General features: G+C 37.1%; 1 protein-coding gene across 3 annotated transcripts; it reads left to right on the forward strand.

Annotated features, from left to right (window-relative positions):
* The first annotated feature begins 3,053 nt into the window (after positions 1-3,053).
* neto2b (neuropilin (NRP) and tolloid (TLL)-like 2b) lies at positions 3,054-11,124 on the forward strand. Of its 3 annotated transcripts, none has more exons than XM_055042129.1 (12): positions 3,054-3,341; positions 4,342-4,398; positions 4,497-4,655; positions 5,872-6,120; positions 6,227-6,274; positions 6,400-6,527; positions 6,805-6,906; positions 7,132-7,258; positions 8,371-8,484; positions 9,152-9,282; positions 9,755-9,847; positions 9,943-11,124. In XM_055042129.1, the coding sequence occupies exons 1-12, from the start codon at positions 3,332-3,334 to the stop codon at positions 10,387-10,389; spliced, it is 1,665 nt and encodes a 554-aa protein (XP_054898104.1). In that variant the 5' UTR covers positions 3,054-3,331; the 3' UTR covers positions 10,390-11,124. The 3 variants fall into 3 exon arrangements, with proteins under 3 accessions (XP_054898104.1, XP_054898111.1, XP_054898098.1); XM_055042136.1 differs by having other exon boundaries at positions 6,251-6,274; XM_055042123.1 differs by lacking the exon at positions 3,054-3,341 and having other exon boundaries at positions 4,326-4,398.
* The last annotated feature ends 612 nt before the right edge of the window (positions 11,125-11,736 follow it).

An 11,736-nucleotide genomic window follows, 5' to 3' on the forward strand; every position in this document is an offset into this window, starting at 1 on the left:
CCATCTTGTACTTGGCCCTTTTAATTATCTCTCTTAAGCTCCGATGCCAAGTGCTTAGGCCTTGATTGCAAAGAGCAGCTTTGCATATTTGACTAAATTAAAAACAGGAAAAGAAGAGTGAGAAAGAAAAAAAAGAAATCTCAAGTCAGCCAGCATGTTACACGCACAATGCAATTTCCCCTAAAGCTTTCAAGTCTAGTGCATTTCAGGAACAACAAATAATCAGAGGCTTTAACTGGTAAATACAACTGGAACAAAAATCCTCAGAATCTCTCACGACATCTGTGTTATTATTTACAGAAGATAGCTCTTAGCAACTGAACCACAGATCACGGATGACTATTTACCAGAGTAGACATGCTAGACATGTGCAAAGCTCTTTCGGTTGAAAATTTAAAAAAAGCAAACACCTTCTATTAAAACAATAAAAAATAATACTGAAAAGACTGCCACTAACTCCTCTTATATATTTCACTGCTCAGTTAAGCACATAGCAAAAAAAAAAAAAAAAAAAAATCAATACATTAAAAAAATCCATCTGTGCAGAACTGAGTTCAGCATGGGACTCATCCTCCCCAGGCTTCCTGCCACATCCAAAGATCAGGCTGTAAGAAGATTTCTCTGCACTAATGGCATAAATCTTGTTGCTGTTTTTCTTGCATGCTGAATTTCAGCTCAAGCATGACCAAAAAGTCTTAAAGTTACTTATATAAGAGCATCAGTATGATGGTTTTCTTTATTACACATCTAATGTTACTGTCACAATGTCTAAGAAGCGGAATGAAACTCAAAAAGTTAAACATGCAACTCTGCAAACATTTATATGGTAATATGATTTATTTATTTTTTTTACTGGAAATTATAAGTTTATTAGCAGAGTTCATACATTTTACCTTATCCATTCTGAATCTAATCTGAGCTCCTGATATCTTGATCTTAAAGTTATTGCAACAGACCTATCCCTGCTGTGAATAAGTGTCATTATCATTGCCCATCTGTTTCAGAAAACTAGAAAATCGGGAAGCCACGTTGCGACTGGCCATATGGTGCAGAAGAGCACCAGCTTAGAAAGAGTTTGATTCATTGAAGGTTTTCCAGCTGGCACAGATAAAAAATAGCAGATAAAAAATTATGTTATCTGTGACAGTAAATATGTATAAAATCCAAAATCATATTATTAAATGTTGGTTCTAGTATAAAGACAAACTATCACAAAGACAACAGGACAAATCACTTAACACCTATGTAAGGAAAGGGACTTTTTGTTTTTTACCTACTTAGTTGTGAAACTAAGTTGAAGTAAACCTGTCCATGTTTTTATGCAACCTTGAGAAAGTCATATTCTGTCCTTTGTCTTGTCTTTTTGTATATTTTCTCTTATTCTGACCATTGGAAAATTCCCAAACATTTAGATTAGTTCAAAGTCACTTAAATCTCCTTTCAATGCTCAGTTTGAACTTCAGCAAATGTCTTGTGTACCTGAAAGGATTTTGTTGCTGCCATTTGATTGGTTGAAATTAAACAAGAGCACTAAATAATAAAGTGACCAAAAATTGTAGGATATTTTTTCTAGGTAGAACAAATAGCTCGACCACTGCAACTGGAATTGAGCATGAACAGATCCAATGAAGAAACGTCAATTTAAAGACACAATCATGGGATTACAGATAAGTCAGGGGGCTGTAATCTCAAATATCTATGAACAAGAAAACCTTATCCCACCAGTGATTTTACATACACCACAAGATTCTCTGTCTGATATTTGTCTAATGGGGTCAGTTTGTTGTATAACTTTTTCTAATCTGCTGTGTTGTGAGGAAAACAAAGTTCAAAATGAGTCCCTTGTGTAGCTTTATGACACATCTGTAAAAATCTGTGTGGTTGATAGATTGGAGTATAAGATGCTTGGAGGGCTCGCATTTGTTTTATGAGGTCAGTTATTTCCTGTCTTTGTGTAATCTATTGTCATACGGGCCGGAGATAAGAACAGAGTTTAGCAGCAGCTCGTCCTGCCTGATGATATGTCTGCATCTGTCTAAGAATCGGATATTTGCGTTAACTCTCAGGGCTCGACCTCCTGGGACAGCGCAGCTCTGAACTCTAAGCTGGGTATTATGCTAAGAATCATCAATGGTGATGAGTAAATATCAAGTGTAAGTTCATGTGGATAATGCGTTTTTAGCGAACAGCTTTGAAGCTCCTCCAAGAAATATAAAAGTAAAATGTAAATTACACATCGACTGTATAAATAAACATCTTGCTTATTTGCAGCAATGCTGTTTTTTATGCATTTAAACACTGCCCAGAATGCATGCAAAAGAGTTGTTAGTTTCAACATAATCTACACAGTGACATCTGATGCTCAGAGACAAAATCTGAAGGATGAAGACATATGAGAAGAAAGAGCAGAAAAACGGGGTGTTGGAAGGTGCTCCACCATGTGGAAGATGGGAACTTCTTGCCAAAGTAGCTGAAACGGACAGAAAACAAAAGGTAAAATACACAGAGATAAACTGCTAGACACATAGACATCAAATTAAATTAATTAATTTTCTTTGGAACCTACTAAGTAGCGCTTGTATTCTCTCAGTTTGAGCATCCTGTGGACATGGCGAGAATGTCAAGCAACAACTGTAGTGATTCGAAGAAAGTTGTTTTGTCCCACTCCATTACACATGACTCAGCACAGCTAGTAATTTTCTTCTTGAGACAATGACTGATCTGATCCTTTGGGCTGCGGGTCAGTCAGAAGTTGGAGGATGCATTAGATAATCAAGACAAACCCCCCAAAATCTCCAAATCAAAGTTTCTTAGAAATGGGTGCTTTTGTTTGCTTTTAATTTTAAAACACAGTGAAAATGCCTTTCCTTCCTGCAAATGACTCAACTAAATGCTTCCAAAAGGGAATTCCCAATTTAAGTAACTAACCCAAAGCATGACATGGCTGTATTATCAAATAACTTACAACACTGCTATTATGAGGATGAGGCACATGCGCAATCATCATTTCCCTCATCCAGCGCCAACTGAACTCAGACTTAAAGCCTCCCGCATCTGCAGAGGGATCGTCAGTTTATAGGAGAGCAGAAAGCTGAGCTTTGTGGGGACTGTCTGTTTACCCTGGAAACCTGTCATGTCAGGGAATGCCGATGATGAATCCAAACTTTTTCCGATGTTTTCTTCACCCAAGGCTGTCTCACTCTGATGAAAATGTGGAAACCGGATCTTGAAAATCAGTAATGTCACCATGCGCTAATCCGAAGCCCAGACTTAAAAGGGGATGTGTGGGACATGCAGTTGGTAGAGTTTGAATATAAAGTCCAGCTAAAATATGCTTGCAGGTGAGTGAGATCAACTTGTTTTCTTAGATATGCTTTCTTGCTCTAGCGATTGAGGTGGATTATAGAGTGGCAGGGGCTTCTTTAATCTGAGCGCTTTCTTTTTAGACATATATTATGCTGTTCACAAATCTATATCTGTCATTTGCAGTTTAAATCCACTGGTCACAGGGAATCTAGTATAAGCTTCTTAGATTCATTTATTTAACATTTTGCATGTTCTGATCTAAAAGTGGTTTAGCACTGCTTGTTCACTTTAAAAAGAGAAAGAATTTATTTTTTAAGTAAAGTGTTAATTGAATTTTTTCTTATTTTAACTGAGTTAAAGCTTTGAATTTTGCCTTCCATTTACATTATAATCAAGTGTAGACATTGTGATGAAACATAGCATATTTTTATCATTTTATTATTACTGTATTTATGGTAATTATCTTTTTATTTATTTTTTAAATTACATTTGTGTTCATTTAAGTTGTGCTGCACATGGCCGGATTTAAGAAAACTGATTTAAAATTGTTTGCACATTAAAAGTAAAATAAGATCAGATGACTTCGGTCAAGATCCTCAAAGGGCTTTTCAGTAACTTTTGGTCAGCAGGAAATTGAAACTTTATTATAAAATGCAGTGTTTGAATGATGCCACGTGATTTCTCTGTTTACTATCCGAGACCCCTGCATTAAATCAAAGGTGGCAGATTGTCAATGGTTCTGCCCTTCGTTTAAGCTCTTAAGCAAACTGAAGAAAAAAACCCACACAAAAGGATGTTGGCGAACGATAGAGCTGAGAAAGCAAACAGATGGTAAAAGCATCAAGGTCTCACGCTCCATGCAGGATTTTGAACTCCTTACCTCTGACCTCTTATTTACATCAAGAGATTCTGGTAGATACACAAAGACAACAACCATGGGAAAGCAAATCCTCCTAAGCTCTTTCTATCTTTCTCTTATTCCTTGATTGTTCCCCTCCTCATTGTGGCATCGTGTACCAATGGCTTCTCGTATAGTGTGGATATTCCTTCTATTCACCAAACAGGGATTTTCTCTTGCACAGAAGATTAAAGGTAATTTTTGTCTTCTCGTTGACTTTTAACCTCTTTAATAGGACTGGACAAGTGTGTACACATTCCCAACCGACTGAAGACGTTTATGTCATTTGTAGATGGAGGTGCAGGATCTAAGGAAAGCAGACCTCCTGAGCAGTCGAGGAACAACCGTCACTGTGGGACCTGGGTTCGGAAAACAGATGGTGGAAGCTTCAGCTCGCCAAACTACCCAAATACGTACCCTCCAAACAAGGAGTGCCTTTATGTACTGGAAGGTACATAAAATGACAAGTTTTGTAATGTAAAAAAAGAGACTGTCATAAAATTTCAAAACTTTATACTCTTGCATTTTGCAGAGTTTAGAAAGAATTAGAAAATATCTTAATGTAGAAATATATCAGTCAGGAGGAGAGTAAAAACACATAAACAGCATTTTATATTTATTACTCAGTTAAAGAAATACCATGAGAAAATGTGGAACATCAGAATCATTGCAAAGCTGTAAATTTCTAACCAATGTAGAAACATAAGAAAGAAACCTGCCAACAATAACTCTGAAGAAGCTGCATAAGTTTACAACAGTTTAAGTTGCATTTATGCACAGCAACGATTTGCTGGATTCTCCACATGTGGGAAGAAAAATGAGCTTAAAAAGCAAAGGAAAAGACTCAGTATTGGTTAAAAGCTTTTCAAGACTTGTGGCAGAATGTGTTGTAGTCTGATGAAGCCAAGTGTGAACTTTGGTGGTTTTACAAGGAGCGTTTTTATCACACAACGCCACCAAATATTTAAAAAAGTATCTAAAAGAACCTCATTCTCTTAATAATGGCAGTAGTAGTGACATGCCAGGGATTACTTTTCAGATGAAACTGAGTTATTTTTTTCAGGAAGGAGGATATAATGAAACACTTTAATGCCAGTCATCCTTGACCCAAGAGATTCCAATATTTTCCTAAAAACAAAAGATAAAGTGAGCTTTTGTTTTTAATCAATGTCATGGTGAATCCAAGCACGCATCAAAATTAACATCATTGTCTGGCCAATCAGAGTACAGAACTAAATCTGAGAGAAATTTGAAATCTTGATTTGCATTTTTAGAGAAATTGTACAGGACGTATGTCACATCAAGTGGAAGAAGTTTTGAAATTATTTTATTTTGGCCTCAGTTGTTTTACATAACAAAAACGTGCAATTTAACCAGGGTGTGTACAATTTTTTACATCCATTGCTGATTTTTATTTAAGTGTATTCTGGACATGTTTTTATAGATCAATGAGCATGAACTTCATTTGCTGATGTCAGAGTCTTTCACTTCACCTGTTTACATTCCTTTGTATAGGTTATACAGGTTAAATTTGATCTGTTCTGGCAAGAAAGGCAATTTACTGGAAGCAAGTTAGTTGACATCCACTTTTGACTGTTCTTTCAGTGCGCTGTTTTATTAATAATGTTTGATGCAGAATAAATAACACACTGCTCATGTTTTTGCAGCCCCGCCCCGCCAGAGGATAGAGTTGCAGTTCAGCAAAATCTTCCAAATCGAAGCGTCCTTTGAGTGTCGGTTCGACCACATCGAGGTGAGGGACGGTCCCTTCAGCTTCTCAACACTCATCAATCGTTACTGCGGCACAGCCAATCCTGGCCGGGTCCTCTCCAGTGGGCGCTTCATGTGGATCCGGTTCTACAGTGATGATGAGCTTGAGGGGAAAGGATTTCAGGTCCAGTACACTTTTACTGCAGGTGAATGAAATGCATAAATTACTTTTGGTTATTTCTTACAGAAACTTCATTTTTATTTACTTATTTTTTTAAACATAAAAAACACTCTGTGTAATTTTCTGCAAAGATCCTGAATTTCATCTCCATGTAGGAGGACTTTTAAACCCCATCCCAGGTAGGTCAACCACAAGTCATATCTCCTTAGATCAGGCTGTCAGTCAATGCCCTGAAGAACTCAGATTATGTCTGCATATCTCTTTTTATGCTCCTTGGTTATGTTTTGTGTCTGCTGTGGTTCAGATTGTCAGTTTGAGCTAACTGGGTTTGACGGCGTGATCCGCTCCCACCAGGTTGAGGAGGAGAACAAAGTGAAGCCGGACCAGGCAGTGGACTGCATTTGGACCATACAAGCCCCAATGAAGAGCAGGGTATGGCATGTGGCATGTTTAATTTATGCATACATCAATTATCTCCTAAATAAGCACTTCTTCTAAGCATATAGAAATAGGGAACAGGCTATATGTATAAACTCGTGTGTGAGATAAAGACATGGGGTTTATCTACAGAATGATGAGTCTCCAGCCCCTGCATATTTTATTCCAGCATTTTCTGTTGCTAAAATAACAGGATTGACATGTTGTGGCAACATGTTAGCTTAAAAAGTAGCAAGCCCACTGATTTTTCTCTTTTTAAAATTTCTTTCAGATTTACTTGAAATTCTTGGAATATCAGATGGAAAACTCTAATGAATGTAAGAAGAATTTTGTGGCTGTTTATGATGGCAGTAGTGCCATTGAGGACCTGAAGGTAATAACTGTCTAACATTTTAGCATATTTTAAACAGAGATGCAAACATCGATTGGCCAGAGTGGAATTAGATTATTATTATTATTTTTTTATTATTATTATTATTCTTTATCTATTCTAATCAGCAGCTGGTTTAATTCTGGAAAATCAATATTTTTTTATTCTTTAGGCTCATCAATCTGCGCACTATTTATTTTGATAAAAGTGCTATGTGGTTTCTTGCAGGCCAAGTTTTGTAGTACAGTTGCTAATGACATCATGCTGGAGACTGGTTTTGGAGTGGTGAGGATGTGGGCGGATGAGACAAGCCGACTGAGCCGCTTCAAGATGCTGTTCACAGTTTTCTCTGACCGTGAGTTCCTCTTTCAGACTCGTCTTTGTCTCTCTTTGCATGTTTTCAGTTTAGAGGTATCTTCATCGCTCTGGAATTATTAATAAACCTGCTGGATTTATTAAGGACACAGCCCTCCGTCTCCAACGCCGAACCATGTATTTGTTCACGCTGATCTTACGTGCAGCGGTTATTAATTTGATATGTACTATCAGATCGATCTGATAGTACATATCAGATCAATATGATAGTGCTGAGGGATACGAGTTTGAAAACTTTTCCCCATTGTGCCTGCTTCTAACATTTACTTATTCTAAAAGAAAATCTGCACTTTAATCTTTGATTTCCAATTTTGACTTCTAATGATTCCTTTCCTGGTAAAGAGCCCCCTGGCGGTTGAAGAAAAATCCACAGAAAAGCCTCACCGGGATATAATCCGCACGGTTCAAAGCGTGGGATAAATGTAGCGGCTCGTAGTCCAAAAAATACAGTAGTTTGGTTCTGAACTATTTAGACAACAGAACACAGGACTATTTAGCAGAGATGCAACATTACAGGAACGAAACCCCAAACCAGCTGTGGAACAAAGACCTGGAAGTCTCATGGTTGGGGATGCTTTACTGCCCCATAACCAGACCAATTCTCCCTCATATAATCCATCATTAAATCTGCATGACGTTGCTTGACAGATGTAAAAATATTGAAGCCGTAGTAGAACTGAACCCTTACACGTGACAGTGACCTGAAATATTCCAGTTAAAATATAAAATGGGCTGTAAATGCAAAAAACAAACCATTAAACATCTCCCTGCTGAACGTGAGAACCAGATCAAACTTAGATAGAGTGTCCTTACTTTTTCTTTACAATATATGTATAAAAATAATTTGTTTACTTGGTAAAACATGGTCTAGTTTATGTGTTCACATATAATCATATCACTTTTTAAATGATAAAGAAAAGCTATTAAACAGCTATCTAAGCATTTCCTTTGAAAGTACTGAATACTGAGTGGGGTGTCCAAAGTTTTCTACATGACGGATGTTCTTTACAAATACAGCTGAACGTGAATAAACTGTCTATAACTGGCTTGTCTGCGTATGTGCCATACAACACCAATGTGTGTGTGTTTTAGCTCCCTGTATTGGCGGTGCATTCTTTTGCCACAGCAACATGTGCATCAACAACTCTCTGGTGTGCAACGGCGTACAAAACTGTGTCTTCCCCTGGGATGAAAACAACTGCCAAGGTACCCCAGTTCTGTCAAAACACTGCCAGAAACATTGCTTGTGCTGTTTGACAGATATTGGTGTCATGTCATGCCTGTACTTCTCTGCCGTGCCAACATCACGACGCCAGAGTTGTGTGAAAAATTGTACACTGAATCCACAGAACAACAAATTGTAGGAATTGTTTTGAAAATTCGTCTCTGTGGGAAACTCAGAAGCTTATCATCTCGGCCTGTTTACATCTAAAAACATTAAAAATGTTTTGGGTCATTCGGTAAGGGGAATGAAAAAGTGGACCCTCTGTCAGTTCAGGGGTTTTAACATCCAAACGAACTGGTATTCACTAAGTTTGAGAACTCTCAATGTAACTTTATATGTACTAAACAACGCAGAGAAGATTCCAGAGTTACAATATTTATCAAATTAAGACTGAAAAAGTATGTGAAAAACTGAGCAGGCAAAATATGTAAAACCCTTCAATTTTCTTTTTACCATGACTTTAAGCAGAGAACTCCTATTGAGGTGAAATTTACTGCAGATTTCCGCATTTTTATTCAACTAAGGTTCCAAATTGATACTGGCTAGGAGGCTGATATAAACTGATCTGTGGTAACAAGTTAACGACTGCAGTAGAACCTCTGATATTTTCTTCTTGTCTTCACATATTCCCTCATGTCTACATTCCAGAGAAAAAGAACAAAATTGCTTTCCTTCAAATCACAAAGACTCAGGGAACAATCATCTGCATTTCCACCGGGGTAGTGATGTTACTCCTCATTTTCTCCATAATGGTGCAAGTCAAACAACCACGTAAAAAGGTAATCAAAACCTTCTTTCACAGAGCTTTTCAAATCAGGACATAATAAAATAATCTAGGCTGTGAATCAATTCTAATCTCACTTCAAAACTTGTCTTGTCATTATTTGCAAAATAAAAAAGCACAAGTTCATGAGTGTGTTAAAAATGAAAAAAATTGGATGTTTGTTTCTGCCTCTGAATTCCAAACAATGATCACAGAAAGAAAATGCTTCTTCAAGTTTTTGCCATCAAAGGAGTCCTATTGGATCTAGGAGTGTGCTTATGTTTTTTCACACATACACATCTTTTCATTTTGATTTATTTCTTTCATAAGTAATAACATTGTAGAATTTGTTGTGTTTTTGAAGTTTGATGTTTGATTTAAACAGTTTCACAGACCTGATTGGTACCTAAAGACCTAGAGCTGAAAGAGGGTGTACTTTCTTTCAACAACAAATGCATGTGTGAACTGTTTTCAATCATATTTTCAAGGTAGTGATACGTAAGAAAAAACTGTTCCAACATCCTCATCTCCAGAAGATGTTTGACCCTCAGCACTACGAGCTGTTTTCTATCAGAGACAAGGTTAATTTCACAACTTTCATCACTTACCAACATACCTACAATTTTCTTTGTGTGCATATTAAAACAATATGCCTCATCTTTTTGTTGTTTTTTAGGAGATGCCTGGAGACTTGAGGAATCTTTCAGAGGAACTTCTGTCCCTCCAGACTCTGAGGAGATCTTCATCAGGCTCTCGTTGTGTTCGTGAACATCACTGCGGTTCACAGGGATCCATCAGTTCCATCAAACCCAGCCACAGTTCAAATGTCTTGGGCAACACGTCCTTGGAGCTTCCCCCGTTCAGAAGGGACAGTCAGACCGCTGCGCCTCCTGTCAGGGGCATAAACAACAGCCTGCGGAAGAAGAGCTGGCCCAGTTTAAAACAAAGCCGAATGCATAGTCACCCTGCGATCAGGGATCGAGTGCTGTGGCAGCAGGACAGAGTTATGGAAGAAGATGACGAGGAAGAGGAGAAAGAGGGGAGGTACGATCTGTATGTCAGAAGAGTAGGAAGCCGAAAATATGACATGGCTCAGTATAGATCTCATTCCATGGACTTTTAACATGAGAAACAAAGGTCAGGGCATTACAAATTACAGGAATTTAGAGACAATTTTGTGCTGATGTGAATAAAACATAAAGATAAAAGCAGAGTCAGCTTGCTCTCCATTGTACTTGTCTTATTTTATTAAGGTCACAGTACAGTGTTTGGGTAAAGGGCACGTTAAAGTGAAAGTTATGGACTAAAGGACTGATGAATCTGTCAAAAAGTGGAAACAGTCAGTGACTGTTTTTGGTGTGTTTTATCTTTCTGCCCAGCCAGGGGTAAACCACTAAGGGAATCTGTTGAAGAAGATTTGCCTGAAAAAGATTTTTTTTGTATTTGTAATTTGCATGCTTAATCGTGGAAATGGTGCCCCCACGTGGATTGAGTAACCTCTGTCAAAAGATAAGGCTGTTTAGTGGCTTCCTAATTTGGTTTTGAATTAAAGCACTATTTGTGTTGCTTTTTAAGATGATTTTTGCTTGACTTTCTACATCATCTTAAGCATTTAGTCTGGTTAGACTGGAATATTAAAACTGAACAGGTTTTATGATTTATAAAACCTTTATGTGAAAACACTAAACAGCATTTTCAATTTTTTCATGGGATTAGAATATTTTTAAAGTGATTCAAGCAGAAAAAGTACAGAATATAGATCAGCAAAGCCCAGATGGGATTATTCCAAAGTGTTTATAGATAATTTTGTATCACCCTTATGAATATAAATTGAGGATTCTTAGTCTTCACACATTGAGATGCTTTCTATTTCTCTTTTTTGACAAGTGTGTTTCAGATGTTGAAATGCTTCAACATAAAGTGTCATTTTAATGGAAAAATACCTCACAGTTTTTATTTGAGCCATCAACATAAATTATCAAAAAGTGGATCTTCCCAGTAGTGACAAGTGTTTTGATCTGGTTTCTTTTAACAAGTGTGTTTACAAGTATGATAACCGGAATTTACCCCACAAAACTATTTGACCTAGTGTGTTAGACGTCCCACTGGCATACAAACCTTTTCTCAGACACTATAAACTTGTGTTAAATATTTCTCATTTCATGACTGACACAGTTTCATTCCACACGTGAGAAAAGATCATTTAACAATTTAGTAGGAATAATCAAAATGAAACCAAAATCCAGAAATGACCTTGAGTTAGACTTTGTTTCGTTGTTTTGGTCAGTTTTGAACAGGAAGTGTAAACATTAAAAAATAAATTTTATTGTTCTTTATTGATATGACATTCTAGGATTATTTTCATCTAGTATTTAGGGCATCCACAGCCACAACATTTATAAAACTTGTGAAGTTTTTAGTTGGGACATTTCAAATTTGTCCAACTCGATCTTTAACAAATTCACTTGGT

Source organism: Poeciliopsis prolifica, unplaced genomic scaffold, assembly GCF_027474105.1.
Source record: "Poeciliopsis prolifica strain line A6 unplaced genomic scaffold, Auburn_PproV2 SCAFFOLD001, whole genome shotgun sequence".
Classification (NCBI taxonomy): Eukaryota; Metazoa; Chordata; class Actinopteri; order Cyprinodontiformes; family Poeciliidae; genus Poeciliopsis; species Poeciliopsis prolifica.

Excerpts from the sequence above, each read along its gene's own strand:
- neto2b (XM_055042123.1), top strand. The coding sequence starts at position 4,326 with ATGGCTTCTCGTATAGTGTGGATATTCCTTCTATTCACCAAACAGGGA. Across the intron at positions 4,656-5,871 it reads GTGCCTTTATGTACTGGAAG|CCCCGCCCCGCCAGAGGATA; the intron begins GTACATAAAATG and ends ATGTTTTTGCAG. Across the intron at positions 6,121-6,226 it reads CCAGTACACTTTTACTGCAG|ATCCTGAATTTCATCTCCAT; the intron begins GTGAATGAAATG and ends TTTTCTGCAAAG.